Below are 20,998 nucleotides of genomic sequence, written 5' to 3' on the forward strand. Positions count from 1 at the left end.
GCGGGCGGCTGGCGCTGGGCGCCTCAAGAGCCTGCTCCACGCGTCCCCAGCCCAGCGGGTGCGGCGCTTCACCCGTGCACGCGCCTGCCTGCCTGCCTGCCTGCCTGCCGCCGCCCTCCGCCGCGGGCCCCGGGCGGGTGGCGGAGGCCGCGCAAGAGGACCCTGGCAAGGCGCTGAGGCGCAAGCCCCGGCGTTCTCCGATCCCGGGACTCTTGCAGGCCGCTCCCGGCTTGGCCCCACGCCCGCCTCCGCTTCCATCCGGCACCGCACCGGACCGCACGTCACCGCACCAGGTCGGGCTACTCACTGGCAAGAGGGTGGAAGCGAGCGTGGGGCATCCGGCCGGCCGTGCCTTCCGGGGCCCGCCCCGCCGGGGTGTCGGCGCCTCCTCCCCAGCCCCAGGGCGAGCGCAGCCAGCCACCCGGCCTTCTCCTCCCGTCTGCCCCACCTGGTGCATACCCACCCCGGAGGCGCCAGCGCCCCCAGTGAACATCAACAGCCCGAGCCCGCTGCCCTAGCGGGGCCTCGCGAAATGCCAGGGACCCTGCCTGGGGATGAGGGCTCGAGGGAGGGGAGAGGTCCAGGACCCAGGGAGCCCAGGCGTGTGGCGGAGTGGGAGTCTGGGGTCTCGCGGCCCCGCCCGCCCGCTCCTGGTTCTCGCATCCACCCACCCAGCCCCCACCCTCCAGTCCCCGGGCGCCAGCCTCCGGTCCCGCCCTCACCGCACACCCCCCCACCCCTCCGTGCGGGTGCGGGTGCCGGTGTGGGTGGTGTCTCAGGAAAGGTGCAAAGCTGGGACGTGGCTTCCAGCCGGTGCAGTGGGATCTGGCCGGGTGCGGGGAGCGGGGAGCGTGCCCCTCCTGAAGTGCCGGGGTGTGTGTGTGTGTGTGTGTGTGTGCGGGCGTGCGGGCTCGGGGGGCGAGGCGGGGCGGGGCCGGGCTCGGCCAGGCCAGGCCAGGCTGCTTTGCTGGCCGGGAGGGGCTGAGGGAGCAGTGGCTGCGTGGTGTTTTGCACCAGCAGCAGCGCTCCCTGGGGAGAGAGGGACACATGGAGGTAGGGGTGAGGGGCGGTCGGCGTCAAAGGAGAAGTAAAGGAGGCTAAGCAGTCCCTTGTTTGTAATTCTTTCAGTGATTCTTCCCAGTTTCTCGTGGCTCTTCTTGTCTTTGGGCGCAGCCTCGCCCTGGGCTGTGCGGTCAGAACTGGAGCCAGGACCTGCATGCCAACGGGTCCTCTGGGCCCGGGGTGGTGGGCATTCTGGTGTCCTGAGCTGGTGTAGGAATGGTGAAGTCTTGGCCTCATCAGGGACAAAGGTCACTCATCATCAGATCAATAGTAGCATGCTTTATGAGCTCTACTGTATTTCATAAACATATGCACCATCTCTACTTGCCCCCATTAGATGCCTATGACATCACCTCCTCCTTCAAGATGTAGGGTCTGGTTTTTTCCACCCTACTAAATCTGGTCTGGCTTATGATTGTTCTGACCAGTAGAGAACGGTAGTGTTATGTCCGGAATTCGTGGTCCCCAAAGGCCACCAGGGAGCCGAGTCCGATGCAAAAGCGAAGAGCCTTTATTCGAGCTAGCTCGAGCTCCATCTCCTACCTGCATCGAGGAAGTGGTGAGATAATGGAGAGAGAGAGTTTCAAAAGCACAAAGGTTTTTTTTTTTTTTTTTCAACGTTTTTTTTTTTTATTTTTTTATTTTTGGGACAGAGAGAGACAGAGCATGAACGGGGGAGGGGCAGAGAGAGAGGGAGACACAGAGTCGGAAACAGGTTCCAGGCTCCGAGCCATCGGCCCAGAGCCTGATGCGGGGCTCGAACTCACGGACCGCGAGATCGTGACCTGGCTGAAATCGGAGGCTTAACCGACTGCGCCCCTAAAAGCACAAAGGTTTTATAGGGATCATGGCCTTAGCCGATTGGCTGGGGAAGGGTCGTGGACTCAGTCGATTGGCTGCCAAAGTGCGGTCCCAGATCAGCAATTATCAGAGTCACCTGGAACTTGTTAAAAATGCAAATGTTGGGCCTGGTGGTCACAGACCTACTGAATCAGAAACTCTGGGGGTGGGGCTCAGCAATCTGTGTTTGAACAAGTCTTCCAGGAGATTCTGATGCACCTGAAGTTTCAGAACCACTGTGTCTGAGGATCTCTAACATGTTTGGCCTCAGTGTATACAGAACGTTTCTCACTGGTCACCTATTAACCATTGGCTGTCAGCCTTGCTGTGCTATATAAATGCCTAGCATCAAACACCATCCCCAGGGACTCTGATGAATTGGTTTGGGGAGGGGTAAAATGCTCCCAGGTCATTCTAAGCCTCCACAGGGTTGAGGGCTCCTGCCTCTGGCCCCTACCTGAGAGAAGCCCTCCCTCTTCTACTCACACTTTCCATGCCTCTCACACTCCCCTTCCTCCCACCTCAGACTTTGGAAGAATGCCTCAATCGGTAGCCTGCTTTCTTAGAAAATGTAAGTTACTTAAGGGGAGGAGGCGTGTTCTGAGGGTTGGGCAGGAACTTCTTTCTGCGGCCATGTCGGGGACATAGTCACTAGTCAGCCGGCCTAGGTCTGCTCTTTCAGTAGCCGTGATGCTTAAGCAATTCTGGGCCTGCCTTTTAAGAGGACTGGATGTTTTTGATTTCTCTCTCAGAAGTCTTGCTCTGGTTTTGGCTGCCTCTGGGAATCCAGACTCTGCTCGTGAGAACGGGGAGCCCCACAGAGAGGTCTCGTTCACGCTCTGTGGTCAAATGGCCAGCCGGCTCCCAGCTAGCCAGCAGCAGCCCCTGCTGCCTGTATGTGAGGGAGACATCTAGGATGCCCAGTCAGCTGAGCCTTAAGAGGACAGCTGTTTCATTTGATGGCTTTTGATGGCCATTTGGTGGCAGCAGCTGTAGAAACTCTAAGTCTTTACCACCCACATGAACCCAGAGAATGCGCAGAATTATGAGAGATAATAATAATAAATTGCTTTAAACCACCAAGTTTTGAGAGTGTTTGTTTCACGACCATCTTACATCAGACTGATTCTATAATTATTTCTTTAAACCACATGTGACCTCAAAATAGAGAAGTCCCTTAAGGGCCTCAACGATGTCCATCATTGTTGGTTCTTGTACTTGAGTGAAGTACAGTAGGTGGCATATTCATTCCACCAGAAATGCTTATCGAGGGGCACCTGGGCTTCTCAGTGGGTTGAGTGTCTGACTTCGTTTCAGGCCATGGTGTCGCCTGCCATCAGTGATTGGACTCCCGAATTCGGCTCACTGCTGTAAGGGCAGCGCCTGCCTGAGATCCTCTGTCCCCCCATCCCCCTTTATGCTTTCAAAGAAACATTAAAAAAAAAAAGTGCTTCTTGAGCCGGTACTATGGTTAGAGTAGGCAGTTGTAGGATGCCTGGAGGCCAGCACAAGAGGAAGTTCTGGCCAGCTATCAGGAAAATCAGAATCAGAAGCCATTCCTGGCAGTACTCTAAAACAAAGCCACAAGAGGCTGGATCAGACCAGACAGGCCCAAGATGGCGTGTGCCATAACAGAAAACCCTTGACCAAATAGGGAAGAAAAGGCACAAAATCCTGCTTCCAAGAAGTCTAGTTCCCAAGTAGTGAATATTTTACCCTTTGTCGATAAAACAGAGAAACCCGAACCCCAGGGCACACAGCTCGCGCTCTCTCTCTCTCCCTCTCTCTCTCTCAGTACCCAGTCTCACATCTAAAGGGTATACTTTCACTTTCATAAACTTTCTTATTTGTACCACTCATCCACCGTGTTGGACCTCTCCTGGAATTCTTTTTTGTGAGGAGACCAAAAGCCTTCAGCGACATCTTTGGATTGGGCTAGGTTGAGGCCTCAGGGCCCTCAGTCTTCCCAGTTTATGCAGCCACGTTATGTGTCAGGCTTAGGCGAGGTATTATTGTGTCAACTATGTACGTTAAAGCCCCTGATGTACCAGCGGGCACGGACACTCACCCGATAAGGAAAGCACAAACAAGGACATGTCAAGTCACAGGAAGGGTTGTTCATGCACTATTTTTTGAGCCTCTACTGCATGCCCAGCACTGGACTGCCAACTCAGTGACATCTCACCGTATGATTAAACTCGGCTTCTTACACAGCGCACAGAGCAGAAGGTAAGACCAGCCACAGAACACCCTGGGAAGGGTGTAGGAAGTTCATGAACCAGTCTCAAAGTCGTCTGTGGGGGTGCAGTTGAGAGAAGGCCTTGGTCTGGGTCATCTCTTGGCACTTCCCGCTTACGATGCCCACGTAGTGAAGGATCTCAGTTCTGTAGGGAGATTAATCGGGTGGCAGTCGCCTGTTTTAAGTGGTCAGACATAGAGAGGTCTGTCTGAAGAGCCTGACAGCTTGCTGTGAAAATCTTCCCCTTTTTAAAGGGATTTCACCCGTTTGGGGCCCCTGTAGACCTCCTCTGGTTTTGCTTCTTATCAGTTCTGGGGTGTCAGCGGATGCTGCCAGCTGCGGTACCTTAAACTGTTCGTGTCACTGCTTGACACAGGCCCCTGCTTGACGTGAGAAACTCCATTTTGCTCTCTACAGGTGACGTGGGGCCTATGCACAATTTTGTGACTCCAGTTTGGACCGGTTGTCTTGTTTTCAACCCTTCGTTTAGAGACCACAGTAAAGGCTCTGGTCTATGCTTCCTCCCTCTCTGTTTGCCTCCTGACCTGTTCTGGTGCTTTTCTATGTGGCCCCCTCATGGCACGGCCCCTCCTCTTGGGTTCTGTAAGAAACAAATTCTATTGTCAATGGCAGTCATCCCCTGAGCTGTTGGCCTCACTGTAACTGAAATTTTCTATTAATACACTATATTTTAGGGGCGCCTCGGGGGCTTAGTCAGTGAAGCGTCAGACTCTTGGTTTTGGTTCAGGTCATGGTCTCATGGTAGGTGGGATTGAGCACTGTGCTGGGCTCTGTGCTGACAGCCCGGAGCCCGCTTGGGATTTCTCTCTCTCTCTCTCTCTCTCTCTCTGCCCTTCCTCCCACCTCATGCTTTCTCTCTTTCTCTGTCTCTCAAAATATAAATGAATAAATATTAAACAATATATATATATATATATATATATATATATATATATATATATACACTACATTTTAAAACAGCCCTGAATGACAAGACACTTCACAGGCACTTTGAAGAGTGAACAAGAGTGAACAAATAAAGAATGGATGAACACTGTACTTTTCAAACAACAGGCCAGGATGGAGTCACTTATATGAAACCCCGAAAGACTCATCACCACAAGACTGATCATCTTAAACCCAACTTCAGTTTCAGCCTCTCTCCCGGGAGTGGAATTTTGAACCAACCACATGGGCTGGAATTCTCCAGATCAGCACTAGAGAGGTAATCTGCATGATGAGACCTCCCTGATCTTTCCCCTAAGGGAAGGTGACCTTGCCTCAAAGAATCCTTTCTTTGCTTTTGCTAATAACCAACTTGTTGTACCTCAGTTCTGCCTATAAAAGGCTTCCATGTGGTGCAGTTTCCTTCTCTTTGTTAGATGGCATGCTGTCCACTTCGTGAATCATGGAATAAAACCAATTAGACTTTTATTTTTGTAATGCTTATTTATTTTGGAGTGAGAGAGAAATGTAAAATCTGAAGCAGGTTCCAAGCTCTGAGCTGTCCACACAGGGCCTGATGCAGGGCTCGAACTCACAAACTGCAAGATCATGACCCGAGCCAAAGTCAGACACCCAACCGACTGAGCCACCCAGGTACCCCACCGATTAGGCTTTTAAAGTTACTCATTTGAATTTTTGTTCTTTAACCCAATATTCTCAACAAGTTTTTATATTTTAGTCTATATTAGATTTCCTTTTCTCCATAAAATTACAGGTTCCATAAAGTGGAGGACATATAAAACTTTGTATGGAGGGGCACCTGGGTGGCTCAGTCAGTCGAGCAGCTGACTTCGGCTCAGGTCGTGATCTCAGGGCAGGTCATGATCTCAAGGCTTGTGAGTTCGAGCCCCACGTTGGGCTCTGCGCTGACAGCTCAGACCCTGGAGCCGCTTCTGATTCTGTGTCTCCCTCTCTCTCTCTGCCCCTCCCCCGCCCACGCTCTGTCTCTGTCTCTCAAAAATAAATGAACATTAAAAAGAATTAACAACAACAACAACAACAAAATCTTTGTATGGAAAAGACCAGAACTTGGGAGATTCTCCCTGCACTGAGCACCCAGGATGAAGACTGACTCAGACTCTGCCTTTGTACTGAAAATGGAATTTGGTTGATTTTTTTTTTTTTTGAAAAATTAAGCTATTAAAAACAAGACAACCAGTCCAAAAATGGAGTCACTTATGCTAAGCCCTATATCACCAAACTAGGATTTAATTACAGTTTTGGCTCTCTCAGAAATGAAATCTTAAACCATTCAATTAAGAATCACCCCACCAGCTTGGTGAAGTTTTGGGGTGGTGATGGGGTTCATGGGGCCTGGAGCCGATGGCCAAGAAAGAATTTTTTTCTTTTTCTTTTAATGTATTTTTTGGTACTTATTTTTGAGACAGAGAGAAAGCACAAGTCGGGGGAGAGGCAGAGAGAGGACACAAGGTCTGAAGCGGGCTCCACGCTGACAGCAGAGAGCCCAATGTGGGGCTGGAACTCACAAACTGTGAGATCGTGACCTGAGTGGAAGTCAGATGCTTAGCTGACTGAGCCACCCAGGTGCCCCCAAAAAGAATTCTTGAACACAGACGATGTTGGTGCAAAAAGGTGATTTTATTAAAGCGCGGGGACAGAGCCAGTGGGCAGAAATTGCTGAACTGGGGTTTGTGAAGAATGGTTGGATTTATACTATGGAGCTGGGGACAAAAAGTTAAAAGAGAGGCCTCCGGAGGGACTTTGATATGCTAAAGAGGACCCCTTAGGTACCTGAGGCCTTGCGAAAGTCAAGCTGAGGTTGTTTTTCTCTTTAGCAAAGCATTAACAGTAGGGAGTTCCTGGAGTCAAGTCATACTCGGCCTGCCTCGAATATCTGTCAATGGGCTGCAGGTTATAAGGAAATTGAATGTTACCTGCCATTTCCTTCTTGCTTTTGTTCCCCACATCACTGTGGAGGGGGTGTGGTTGGGGTTACAGGAAACGGAGTCTACAGGTTTCTGGAAATTAGGCTATTGATAACGCTGCCTTTCTCCTGTAATTTACTAAGACATTTGCAGGCTGATGGAGACACTTGTCCCGAAGGACTGTGATCTCTATCAGTTAACCATGTGTTTTGTTGTGTTTTGTTTTTTTCTTTTGTCTTCAGGCAGCCAGGTGTGCCTGAGGCACGTCTCACACGTCCCACCTGGGGGAGGGCTTGTATTTTGCCCTGCCTGCCTCTTGTTCCCTCATCAAGCTCTAGTTAGGTAATCTTCTTTAGAAGCCCCTATCATCACCTAGAAGAAAGTAACCTTGTCATAACTGATATGGGCAGCAAAGGCAGAAAAGAATGCAAATGAAATTAAATTTCCTTATACCCTGCAGCCCATTGACAAATCCTTGAGGCCGGCAGAGTGAAACATTTCTCTGGGAACTCCAGACTGTTTTACCGTTAATGCTTTGCTAGGGGGGAAAACAACTTTTGCTTCACAATAGCTAGGCTTCTGGATTCTGTAAGTCTTCTTTAACATATAAAAGTCCTTCTGGAAACGTCTCCTAGTCTTGACCTCCCCCAACGCCCAAGTATATCATCAGTCTCTCCTTACAATCCCAGGGCAGCTCTTTCTGCCCCTAAGTTCTGTCCCCATGCTTTAATAAAACCACCTCTTTGCACCAACACTCTGCCTGCTTAAAGTATTATATTTGTCAATAGGCTGCAGGTTATAAGGAAATTTAATTTTAGCTACATTCCTTTCTGCCTTTGCTGCCCATATCAGTGAACATATAGTGTAATATTTGTTTCAGGAGGAGAATTTAGTGATGCATCGCTTCACATATAATTTTCATATAATACCCCGTGCTCATCACAACACCTTAATACCCATCACCCATTTAGCCCATCCCCCACTCACCTCCCTCCATCAACCCCAGTTTGTTCTCTATCATTAAGAGTCTCTTGGGGACGCCCGGGTGGCACAGTCAGTTAAGGTGTCTTCAGCTCAGGTCATGATCTCGCTGTTCATGAGTTTGAGCCCTGTGTTGGGCTCTGTGCTGACAGCTCGGAGCCTGGAGCCTGCCTCGGATTCTGTGTCTCCCTCTCTCTCTCTCTGCCCATCCCCTGCTTGTGTTCTGTCTCTCTCTCAAAAAACAGATACGCATAACAACAATAACAAATGTCTCTTATGGTTTGCTTCTCTCTCTTTTAATTCCCCTTCCCATAGGAGAGCTTCCCCTGCTGGCCTCCTGACTCCATTCTGTTGTTACAGCAAATGCTCGGCATCCAGCACAAGCTTGTCCAGCGACAAGCATGCAGGGAATCAGAACGGACTGTTTATTTTGCACTGGTGTTGGCTCAGTGGAGTCACCTCCAAAGGCTGAACGTTGGGCTGGAGTTTTACTGATTTTTTACATATACGTGCTTCCGGGTTGGGAGGACTAGTTTAGCGAAGTTTCTGGTTCCTGGCTGCTGGCCCATGCAAGAGGCAAGCAAGATTGCAGAAACTAAAACCATGCGGGGGAGTACCTGGCCTCAGACATCTGGCTGCCCTTTTTTGTTTGCATTTATCAGCTTTCCTCCGCATTGTATGAGGGTTTTTTTTTTTTCCCCTTAAAGTTTTTATTTATTTATTTTTGAGAGAGAAAGAGTGAGTGCAAGTGGGGTAGGAACAGAGAGAGAGAGAGAGAGAGAGAGAGAGAGAGAGAATCCCAAGCAGGCTCCACGCTGTCAGTGCAGAGCCCAATGCGGGGCTAAAACCCACAAGCTGTTTGATCATGACCTAAGCTGAAGTCAGAGGCTTAGCCCACTGAGCCACATGGGTGTCTCTATATGAGGTTTTTTTAAATTAATTTCTACCCAAGTTACATCACATTCAACGAGATGGCCTGTTTTCTAGGTTATTTCACTCAAATCTGCAGATATTATCAGGGAGAGAATCAGTTTAGCATATTTCAAACCAGCTTTATCTTTGGGAGAGAGCGTGTGTGTGTGTGTGGGGGGAGGGTAGTGAACAAGTGTGGGGGAAAAAACAAAATGTCCCTGAAAGATATTAGCTCCAGATTTATTTAGAAAGAAAAATGAGAGGGGCACCTGGGTGGCTCAGTGCCTTAAGCATCCAACTCTTGGTTTTGTCTCAGGTCACGATCTCATGGTTTGTGAGTTCCAGTTCCTGCTTGGGATTCTGTCTCTCCCTGTCTCTGCCCCTGCCCCACTCACTCTCTGTGTCTCTCTCAAAATAAATAAATAAATTTTAAAAGAAAGAAAGAAAGAAAGAAAGAAAGAAAGAAAGAAAGAAAGAAACAGGGGCGCCTGGGTGGCTCAGTCGGTTGAGTGCTTGACTTCAGCTCGGGTCATGATTCACAGTTCATGGGTTTGAGCCCCGCATTAGGCTCTGACAGCTCAGAGTCTGGAGCCTGCTTGGGAGCCTGTGGCTCCCTCTCTCTCTGCCCCTCCCCGGCTCGTGCTGTGTCTGTCTGTCTCTCTCTCTCTCAAAAATGAAAAAACATTAAAACTGAATACAAAATTAAAATTGAAAAAAGAAAGAAAAATGAGAAGAAGATAAAGGGACAGAATAAAGAAAAAAGAAAAGTGAGGGGGCAGGGTAAAGAGTAGAGAAAAAAAATAGATAAAAAACCCAAAAAGGGTAAAACTAATTGTGGTCAGATTCCCTCAGGTTACAAAAAGCAGCTTTCTGAGCTACATTGACCAAAAACTTAGGTCCGGCCATGGTCTTACAAGGGTGCTTGGCATCCCCTAACAATGGCTGTGTGATACTGTGATTTATAATGAGAAATATGCAATTTGGTCTTCCTCTGTCCTTGTTGCAGGGTTCTCGCCTCAGTACCCGGGATTTGTTTTCTTGCTGTGTGGAAGAATGAAGAGATGGGCACAAAATGAGTAGCAGGCAAAAGTCTATTAGAGTAGTATGAAAGCTGTCTTTACAGAGAGGGGGCATTTGAAAGTGAACACCAGCCACTATAGGCAAGGGTCCTCGTTTTCTAAGGTTCTGGCCAGCCCTCCCTTCCCTTCCCCCCTGTTCCTTCTCAGGTTCTATCCTTACTGGCTGGATAACTCTAGGTGCCAGGTTGCCCATTCCTGATTGGCTCAACCCCATTGTGGGAGGAGTCAGGCTGATCATACTGTCCTTCCTATAACACAAGTCTTATGGTTTACTTTTTTTAGTTAGGTAGTTTGACTGTTAAATTCCTGAGGGAGCCTAGGTGGTATCTGTTACATTCTGGAGAGGGATCTTATGCCCTAGGGGGTTTGCTATGGTCAAACACTCCCAGCATCGCTCCAAAATACGTGTTTTTTTTTCCCACCCAGGGACCTCAAGTCCTAACCTTTCCCTCTCTGCCTATTTCATCCTATCTTTTCCCTCTCGTATCCAACGCCCGTCATGGAGCTCCTAAAACTCTTGAAATTTCCTAAGTGAGGAAAGCAATAAAGTGGTCTTTTATTATTCATAAGATGTCCCTTTCAATGACACCAGAATATATATTGATAAGATGGCTTTGGGGAAAAGCCCCAAGGGATAGGGGCTGGTTGCCATGGGAACGGCATCAGGATCAGAGGGGTGGGGAAGGCAGCGGGGCTGGGAGTTGAGTTCGACCCACAATGGCCAATGATTTAATCGGTCATGCCTATGTAATGGAGCCTTCACGGAACCCCAGCAGGATGGGGTTTGGAGAGCTTTAGGGCTGGTGAACTTGTGGAGATTTGGGGAGAGTGGCACGGGACGCTCTGGGTCTTTCCCCCCCATACCTTGCCCGCTGCGTCTTTTCCGTCTGGCTATTCCCGAGTAATATTGTTGGAGTAGGCAACTAACACCTAATACCTGAAGGTCAGCAATGAGGAGGTCCCGGTTGGCTATAGGCAAGGTCAGAGACCTGTGCTGGCAGTACTTCCCGAGAAGACAGGTCAAGATGGCAGGCGCCGTGACAGGAGCCCTCTGACTAAAATGGGAAGAAAGAAGCGTGAAACCCTGCTACGGGCCCCAAGTAATGCATATTCTGCCCCTAGTTAACAACTGCTGATCCAAGATAGAAACCCAAACCTCGGGACGCAGTTCTGTCTCTTACGTTCTCCGCTCTCATCTCTCAAGAGTGTACCTTTTGTTGTAATGAACTTTCCCACTTGTGTCACTTATGCGCTGTGCCGCTTGTCTGTCCTTGAATTCATTCTCATGACAAGACCAAGAAACTTCAGGTTCTTGAGGTCCAGTTGGGTGGAGGCCCCAGAACCTGGATTCTCCCCAGTTCGACCAGTAACAATATCCTTTTATAATAAACTGGCAATCTAGTAAGTAAACTGTGATTTCCAGAATTCTGTGACCTGCTCTAGCAAATGAATTGAACCAAAAGACGGGGGGTTTGTGGGAACCTCCAATCTATAGCCAATCAGTCAGAAGCACCATGGAAACAACAACCTTGGACTTGCTGTGGGCATCTGAAGGGGCAGGCACAATTTATAGAACTAAGTCCTTTATTTTTTTCTTTAGGTTTATTCATTTATTATTTCCAAGACAGAAAGAGAGAGAGCGAGCAAGAGAGAGAGAGAGAGAGCACAAGTGGGTGAGTGGCAGAGAGAGAGAGAGAGAATCGGAAGCAGGCTCCAGCTGTCAGCACAGAGCCCACTGCAGGGCTTGAACTCACAAATCACGAGATCATGACCTGAGCTGAAGCCGGAAGCTCAACCAATGGAGCCGTCCAGGTGCCCCATGTGAGACTAGGTCCTTAATATGTGGGATCTGATAACATCAGGTAGATAGGGTCAGAACTGAGTTAGATTATAGGACACCCAGAGAGTGTCACAGAATTGCTTGATGTGTGCAAACTTCCCCATGTCTGATGTCAGAAGTGAAATAGTGTTGTAGTAGAGTATTGAGAGTACAGGAGACATACAAGAGTGTGTTTTGTTTTACTTTTACAGGCTCTTTATGAAGTCATTAGCAAGAAATGGACCAGTCACAGCTGGAGATTATTTCCATTGCTATTCTTACTTTTTGGGTTCACAAATAAGGACTCCAAAGAGCTTTCTGTCTACGTGGGTTATTGGCAATTGTTATTTCCCTTATTAGAAATTAAAATCTGTATGATGTTTCAGTAGCTTGTTTTCACTTCCAGTTTGAAAATCTATAATATTGTTTGGCTTTTAAAGAACCCCAATGACTAACCTTAAAATATTCAATTCATTTTTTTTAATTTTATTTTTTTTTAAGTTTATTTATTTTTGAGACAGAGAGAGACAGAGCGTGAAGGGGGGAGGGGCAGAGAGAGAGGGAGACACAGAATCGGAAGCAGGCTCCAGGCTCTGAGCCATCAACCCAGAGCCCGACGTGGGGCTCGAACTCACGGACCGCGAGATGGTGACCTGAGCCGAAGTCGGACGCTTAACCGACTGAGCCACCCAGGCGCCCCCATTTTTTTTTTTTTTAATTACGAATGATCGGTCTCAAAATGATGCTATAACTCAATGGACATCATGATACTATAAGAAATGTTCTGTTGCATAAGACAAAATAAGGTACGTTATTAATACCTTAATAAAGCTAAGTGGAAGCATTATTAAAGCTTTATTAAAGCTTTTATTTAATATTAAATGTTAATCATATTTCCCTCAATAGGATTATCAGCACATTTCTCATAAGAAACCTTAGAGGCCAGAAGGAAAAGTGAATGTCAACCAAGAATCCTATATCCTGCAAACTATCCTTCAAAAACGAGGGAGAAATGAAGACATTCCCAGATAAACAAAAGCCTGCCCTGTGAGAAATGCTAAAGGAAGTCATCCAGATTGAGGTGAAAGGAGGAACACTTGGGTGGCTCTGTCGGTCGAGTATCCCACTCTTGATTTCAACTCAGGTCATGATTCCAGGGTTGTGGGATAAAGCCCCATGCCAGACTCCCCACTGAGTGTGGAGCCTGCTTAAGATTCTCTCTGTCTCTGTCTCTGTCTCTGTCTCTCTCTCTCCCTCTCTGTCTCTCCCTCTCTCTCTCTCCCTCTGCCCCCTCTCCAACCATCTTTCTTTCTAAAAATAAATAAACAAACAAATACGTACATACATACATAAATACATAAAATAAATTAAAGGACACTAGACTTTAGTAATTAGTAACTAGACAGTAGTAGCTTGAAGCCATATGGAGAAGCAAAGTTAAATATGTGGGCACTTATAAAAGCTAGTATTATTGTTACTTTGATTTGGTAATTCTGCACTTTTTCTATGAGATTTAAGAGACGAATGCGTGAGAAAGTATCGTTAGTCTGTTTGGGGACACATAATACATAACGATGTAACTTTGTGACATTAATACCTGAAAGGGGAGGGAGACAGACTTGAATAAGAAAAGGGTTCTTATATGTTGTCGAAGTGAGGCTGTATACATTTAAATTAGACTGTTAGGACTTGAAGATCTTGTTATAGACTGAATGTTTGTGTTTCTTCCCGACAAAGGAAAGCTCTGAATCTGATGGCTTCACAGGTGAATTCTACCAAATGTTTAGACAGGAACTGACACCAATCGTTTTCCAACTCGTCCCAAAAAATGGAAGACAAGGAAACACTTCCTAACTCATTCTATGAGTCCAGCATCCCGATACCAGAGCCAGACAAAGACACTACAAGAAAAGAAACTACAGACCGATATCCCTTATAAACCTTGATGCAAAAATCCTCAATACATATTGGATCTATGGTGAAATTCACCATAGAAAGGAAAGTCAAGTGGAAGCGCAAAAGTATACCCCTGGCCAAGAGAGTAAATGTTGCATCTAGCAGAATGGCAGAGATTAGTGGCATCCTAAGGGGTCTGAAGAAGGCAGGCATTATGTCTGCTTAATTCACCAGTCTGGTCCCCTCAGCATGTGGATGGACGCTGGCGGAGGATTCTAGACCGGGGGTCTGCAGAGTACAGATTGCAGACGCAAACTGGCCAGCTCCTGTTTTTGCATATGGTTTTTACTCTTACAAGTGACTGAGAAAAATCAAAGAATAATATTTTATAACATGTGAAAATTAAGAGAGATTCATATTCCATCATTAATAAATAAAGCTTCATCTGCACACAGAGGGACACTTGCTCATGTGTGTATCGTCTGGCTGTTTTGGCACATGACGAATCCCAGCGACCAGGTGATAACGCTACACTGTTTCAAGTGCCTACCACAGCGACCCTGAAAGAATACAGTGTTCGTGTGCATTACCAGACTAGGCAGTCGTCCCAATATTCCCAATTCACAAGAAAGCAACAATCATGAAAGGCAGAAATTTTATTTCATTTTTAAAATTATACCAGTGATTTAAAAAAATTTTTTTTTATTTGTTAAAATTTACTTATTTTGAGAGGGGGCAGGGCAGAGAGAGGAGAGAGAGAATCCCAAGCAGGCCCCACACTGGCAGCCTAGAGCGCTATGCGGGGCTTGAACTCCCAAACAGGGAGATCATGACCTGAGTCGAAGGCAAGAGTCGGATGCTAACTGACCAAGCCACCCAGGCGCCCTGAAAAGTAGGAAACTTAAACAGGATATCACAACACAGCCCATTGTGTCTTCATAAAAATAAAAGTTGGAAATGAGGCTGCAACCTCAGTAAGTTGCCAAGCGGCTTGTTATTTTGCCCAGTGAGGAAACCATTCGCTGACGGTGATTTAATTCAACTATGTTTGATCATGGCAGCCAAAGAAATGTGTTCAGAGAATATAAACTGGTTGAAGATTGTTAGCTTTTTTGCTTGGTGAATGGAGAACACCAACTTAATTTCTAGAAATGCACACTGATCCAGCAGAGGGCAGCATCACCCCACAGAGTCAACACCCTTCACCAGAAGGAAACCCCATTGAGAGGAGCTGAAAGTTGATGGTAGGCTCAATTGTCAAGATTTCATAACCAGTGTACTAGCTTTTTTAATCTTCATGAAAAGCCTGTAAGATAGGTGTTATTTTCATCCTTGTTTTACAAGTGAAAAAACTGAAGCTCAGAATGGTGAAGTGACTTTCACAAGGTACTAAGTTTAAGCCATTTGTCTGACGCCGGGACCTGTACTTTTTCAGTGAAACACAATTACAAAGTGCTTGCTGTGTGCCAGGCGTGGTCTAAACACCTTGCATGTTTTAACTCATTTAATTCCTCTATGGATCCCAGGATTTAGGTACCATCATCCCCATTTTACAGTTGAGGAAACTAAGATAAAGAAAAGTGAACACATTTCCTAAGGTAATTGCACCAGAACTGGGATCTGTACTCATACTGTCTGGCCTGAGTCCCCAAAGGCCATCACGACCCTGGTCCCTGCTTTCTGCTGGTGAGCTCATCATATGATGATAAGCCAGGGATTCTCAAAGTGGAGGTTAGTGTCACCTAGGAACTTTCTAGAACTGCAGTTTTGAGGCCACACCCCAGACCTCCTAACTCTGAAACTCTGTGGGTAGAGTCCCCTGCTCTGAGTTTAACAAGCCCTCCAAGTGGTTAGAAGCCATGCTAAAGTGAGACACTGGAGTGTTTGATTCTCACTGTGGTCCTCACCCCTACAGTGCCCTCAACACATACAAGTAAACATGTAACACACCTCTGTCTGTCTGTACGTTGAATAAGGGATGCTCGTGAACATACACAGATTTTATGGGTCGAGGCAAAGGTGCTTGTGTTGAATCTGGCTCTTGGCTTGCTTTTAATTACCAGAAGCAAGTTTTCTGGATGTGGTCTTTGGATACCTATGTAACAAATTATTACAACAGCAATACCCTTTCTTGTTCCTGCCTCATGGCTGTGTCGCTCTTCTTTCATTATAAAGCTTTTGTCCCCCCCATCCAGGGTGCCTGAGTGGCTCAGTTGGTCAAGTCTCCCACTTCAGCTCAGGTCACGATCTCCTGGTTCGTGGGCTTGAGCCCCACGTTGGGCTCTTTGCTGACAGCTCAGAGCCCGGAGCTTGCTTTGGATTCTGTGTCTCTCTCTCTCTCTGCCCCTGTCCCACTCACGCTTTGTCTCTCTCTCTCAAAAATAAATAAACATTAAAAAAAATTAAAAAAAAAAAAGAACTACAGTGGCCTTCCCACACCCACCCCTTACCCGAGACTAATAAGAAGGAAAGGGAACTGTGAAGAATATAGAAATAGCAGATATAAGGTGCAGCCTCCACCACTAATGCCGAGAGAGGGCGCCCAAGGAAGGCCTCCCCACCAGTTGGGAAATGTGACTTGAGCTGGACCCCAGAACTCAGGAGCCCCCTCTCCTGTTCTTGAAATGTGGGTTCCGTTTGTCCTTTCTGTTCCCAGAGGCTGCTCCGAGGACAGCCTTGAGATGCTGAAAATGCCGGCACAGTACATGTGACTGAGCCCAGTCAGAGCCTCTTTGTAAACTTTTAAGATTTGGAGGACAGGTGCAAGGATTCATTTCTCTTGCTGAGCCCAAGACAAACCTCCTAAGTTCCCTTTGGTCTTATTAAAATTGCTTCTCGCCACCACGGAGTGGCCTGCCTCTGTCTTTAGTCTCGCCCCGCCATCTGCCCGCGGGGGCTGGTGTCAGATCACATGGGGAAAGCTCCTGAAAAGATTGGGAAGCTACACCCCCCCACCCTTGGTAGGGAGAGCGTAGCCATGGCTCACTGCCTGTGGAGAAGGTGCTGTGGTGCGAAGCTGGAGGAACTTTCTGGAAACCCATCCTCTGTAACCTTTTCTAAATCCACCCTCCGGCGTGCTGGGAAAGCTGAGTCTCACTTCACTTACCATGACTTTATTGTATCACCTAAAACTAAGACCATTTAAATGATGGAATGCCAAACACATCATTTATGGCGAGACACATCCCGATTTCAGAGATACATCCTGATTCCAGAGATTCAGTTTTTTTTAAATTATATTTTTTAAAGTTATTTATTTCGAGAAAGCTGGCTCATGTGCCCCTGGCTTGTTCATTTCTGATCTGACTAGCCTTGACTTCCCTGCTCTTGGTCTCAGCTTAATCCTAGGCCTGGAAGCCACCCACACAGGGTCACCTTTCTCTTCTTCTGCTCTTCTGTCCTATTGCCAAACAAGAGAAAGTCAGGGAACCTGGAAACCTGGGCCAGTCTGGGCATCAGGTATGGCGAGCAGTGACGGTGGCCAGGGCAGATTGGTAAGGAGACTGCACCTTGATGGTTGGTTGTGTCAGACCTCTGGGTGGGAAATCCTGGAGGGCATAGGCAGAGCAGTGACATCTCTGTGTGGAAATAAACAGCCGGGACTAGGGAGGCAACGGGTATTTCCTCTAGGTTTCACCAGCCCTTGGGGGAAAAATACGCGTCAGGTAACACAACGGACTTGAGTCTCTGAGAGCATAACCACAACACCCGCGGCCCCCCAACCTTTGCTGTCCCCACCTAGTAGGGTCCTAGGTCCTTGAAGACCTGCTGAGTGGCTCTCACTGGTGGTTCACAGCTGGAGTGGGACGAGCAGCTTCCTCCCTCCACTTGTCCTTGGCCGTTGGGGTGCTGCCCTGGGTGACTCAGACAAAGCAGGGCCAGGGACAGCATCTCAGCCCAGAAAGTCTTAGTGGTCTGTGTTTGTTGCAGAAAAGCCTCTGTGCTTTCTTAAAGACAAAATGTTGACCTTGAAAAATGAAAGGTGTCACCTCCTAACTTTTTTTCCGAGAGCCAGCACAAGGATCCAGGCAGTGTACTGAGAGACTGAGGTTGTCCACCAGCTTTTGTGAGGCCATGTCTCTGATTCCGAACTTTGGAACTTGTGAGAAGGTACTATTAGGGTAGAACTAAAAGGCCTTGCCTTGTTTGAGCACAATTTTAGCTTAGATTTGATCTTCCAGTTCCTAGACTTATACTTTTTCATGTTTGCCTTGCAGATGCTTTTTCTGAAGCCGGTGATAATGGCATGACGGTTCAGGGCAGACGGGGGTCATTTCCTAAAAATTAAAGACGTTTTGACCTCTTAATCGTGAAATGCGTTTCTATCCAGAATTCTCCCCAAGTCACGGTGGTGCCTAAGGAAAGTGATTCACTCTTCGGGCGCCTGGGTGGCTCAGTTGGTTGAGTATCCAACCCCTGATCTCAGCTCGGGTCACGATCTCAGGATTGTGGGATTGAGCCCCACATCGGGCCCCATGCTGACTGTGGAGTCTGCTTAAGATTCTGTCTCTTTCTCTCTCTACCTGCTTCGCTCATGCATGCGCTCTCTATAAAATTAAAAACAAGAAAAAGAATGTGATTCATGCTTTTGTGTCCTTAAAATGGAAAATCATAAGGGTACTGAGATGTGTACTTAAACACCACCAGAATGTGAGCATGAAATTCATGTAACTACTGGCTTTGGAAAACCATCCACTAGCACAGAGCAGTCGGCGGGTCAAACATGAGCCCCTTCTGGGGCCTGGCACTGGTCTTGGCAATGGAGGTAGACAAGGATCTTGCTGGGCGGAATGAGTAAATAAGTCAATGGCAGGTATTGATAAGGGCAATGACAAAGATAAGATAAGGTCACGTGGTAGAGAGTGAGTGGGGCTGATTTAGCTGGGGGGGTAAGGGAAGGCCTTCTGAAGACAGTGATGTTTGTTTTTTTTAATGTTTTTATTTATTTGTGAGACAGAGAGGCAGAGTGTGAGTGGGGGAGGAGCAGAGAGAGAGGGAGACACAGAATCTGAGGCAGGCTCCAGGCTCTGAGCTGTCATCACAGAGCCCGACCTGGGGCTCGAACTGACGAGCCGCGAGATCATGGCCTGAGACGAAGACGGACGCTCAACCGACTGAGCCACCCAGGGCGCCCTAGAAAGCGATGTTGAAATTAAAACCTGAAAAGGAGCGTCTGCCCTGAGCCGGTGTGGGAAAGGCGCGGGCCTGGCATTCCTACAGGTGCTGCAGCTGGCGGCCCGCTGCCTGGCCAGAGGCTCGGCCGCGCTGCTCTCCTCGGCTGTGGCGGTGGGAAAGCCCCGCGTGGGCAGGGACGCGGAGCCGCGTGTGGTCCAGGTGCCGGTGTGGGCGGGGTCCGCGGGCCCTGGGCCGGGCGTCTGGGACTCCAACTGGGACAGGCAAGAACCGCTGTCCTTGGCGAACCTGCGGAAGAGGAACCCGGAATCTGGAGAAGAAGAACTGGCCTCCAGGCTGGACCACGACAAAGCCAAGGCCAGGCGACACATATTCCTCACCAGGCACTCCCAGAACCACGTGGATGCTTCCCAGGAAAAGGACCGCACGCTGACGCCCCTGGGTCGTGAACAGGCTGAACCGACGGGGCTGCGACTTGCCAGCTTGGGCTTGAACTTTAATAAAATTGTCCATTCGTTCATGACCCGGACCATCGAAACCACTGCTGTCGTCAGCAAACACCTGCCAGGCGTCTCCAAGGTCAGCACAGACCTGCGGAGGGAAGGCGCCCCCATCGAGCCCGACCCACCCGTGTCCCACTGGAAGCCCGAGGCTGTGCAGTATTACGAAGACGGGGCCCGGATCGAGGCCACCTTCCGGAACTACATCCACCGGGCAGACGCCAAGCAGCGGGAGGACAGTTATGTGATCTTCAGCTGCCATGCCAGCGTCATCCGCTACATCGTGTGCCGGGCGCTGCCGTTCCCCCCGGAAGTCTGGCTCCACCTCTCTCGCAACGACAGCAGCATCAGCCACCTGGTGGTTCGGCCTGGTGGCCGAGGGGCGCTCAGGGCCCTCGGGGACACGGGGTTCGTGCCTCTGGACAAGATCTCCGGCTACCGAGGGCTGCCTGGAGGACCTGCTCCCTGGGTCCCCAGCCTGGTTCGCCCGGGTGCCGCCACGGACGCGGCTCCTTCCCTGTCTTCCCTCCACAGGCTGCACTGCGGTGCCGGTGCCGCTGTTCCTCCTCCGGGAGGAAGGTGAAAAAGCGCGCACGTCTTTAGTGTCTAAAATGGGGCGTTTCGGTCTGTACTTCCGGCCCAGGATGGAAAGGGGAATCGTCCCGAACAGATCAGCCTGATTTCTCTCTTGGGGTTCTCTGCCCCGTCTGCCAGGACGGGGCCTCACTGCCGCCGTCTGCGGGGACTACGGCCAGTTTGCACAGGCGTCTTTGGTCATGACCGCTGTTGGCCACGGGAGCCCCTTGAGGCTGTCGGCAAAGGCCATTAGGCACGAGGGGCTCCCCGGAGGAGGGGCCGCCAGCACTTCCGTTCAGAACTTGTCCTACGTTCTTCTCATTTCTTAAGACTCTCTCTATCACTTCAATATTTGTCAGTGAAAGATTCTGTTCATCTGGGTTCTTGCTTTGGTAACCACTCAGTCTGGGGGCCTGCACCTGTGACACCACGGGGTCTGAACTCCCCTGTGTTGTTAGGCCTTTCCCAGCACCTCGGGGCAGCCTGACGGGTGAAGGAGGGGACCGGAGAGCGACAGTGCAGCCAGGGTCCTGTTTCAGGAGAATACTAGACACTTCAGTCGGCCTCTGGCTGTTAATCCTTTACACTTACGGATTAAACTGTTGAGACGCGATGTGTCCATTCCAAGTATTCTGTCAATTTAGGGGAAACTACAACTCCTGTGAAGTGGTTATGAACATTTTCTGCAATCAGTGCGACTAATTGGGACATCTGATCCATTTCTCTGTAACTTTGGAAATAACTGCAAAATAAAATTTTATTTTACTGGTTTGAAAAAAAAAAAAAACCCGAGTAAACATCTTTGTCAAAAATTGGCCCAGCCATCCATCATTACCACCATTTCCTCCCCCCTCCCCACCCCCGCACCCACCCCCATCCTCAATAGAACTGGACTAAGGTGTGGTCTCTCCCCTTAGCACTCTCCAGAGTGCTAACAAATAAGCAGAACAAAAACTTTCCTGCAAGAATTCAGCAAAGTGTAAATCGGCCCTTCTGACAAAGTTGGGGAGAACTTCCCGCTGGGAATAGAGACTGCTGGTCAAAGCACATCTGTCTCTTTACAGGATTTT

At 48.7% G+C, this 20,998-nt stretch overlaps 1 protein-coding gene across 1 annotated transcript; it reads left to right on the forward strand.

Moving 5' to 3' along the window:
- Window positions 1-16,696: 16,696 nt before the first annotated feature.
- LOC131493655 (serine/threonine-protein phosphatase PGAM5, mitochondrial-like) lies at window positions 16,697-20,257 on the forward strand. Its single transcript, XM_058698259.1, has 3 exons — window positions 16,697-16,727; window positions 18,917-19,903; window positions 20,067-20,257. Exons 1-3 carry the CDS (start codon window positions 16,697-16,699, stop codon window positions 20,255-20,257), a joined length of 1,209 nt encoding a protein of 402 aa, XP_058554242.1.
- The last annotated feature ends 741 nt before the right edge of the window (window positions 20,258-20,998 follow it).

This window comes from Neofelis nebulosa, chromosome 13 (genome assembly GCF_028018385.1).
Source record: "Neofelis nebulosa isolate mNeoNeb1 chromosome 13, mNeoNeb1.pri, whole genome shotgun sequence".
NCBI lineage: Eukaryota > Metazoa > Chordata > Mammalia > Carnivora > Felidae > Neofelis > Neofelis nebulosa.

What these genes read in the sequence shown, in the direction of transcription:
- LOC131493655 (XM_058698259.1), top strand. Translation starts at nt 16,697, where the DNA reads ATGGCTCACTGCCTGTGGAGAAGGTGCTGTG. An exon ending in CCTGTGGAGAAGGTGCTGTG is followed by an intron (nt 16,728 to 18,916) that starts GTGCGAAGCTGG and finishes GGTGTGGGAAAG; the next exon opens with GCGCGGGCCTGGCATTCCTA. An exon ending in CAGGCTGCACTGCGGTGCCG is followed by an intron (nt 19,904 to 20,066) that starts GTGCCGCTGTTC and finishes CCCGTCTGCCAG; the next exon opens with GACGGGGCCTCACTGCCGCC.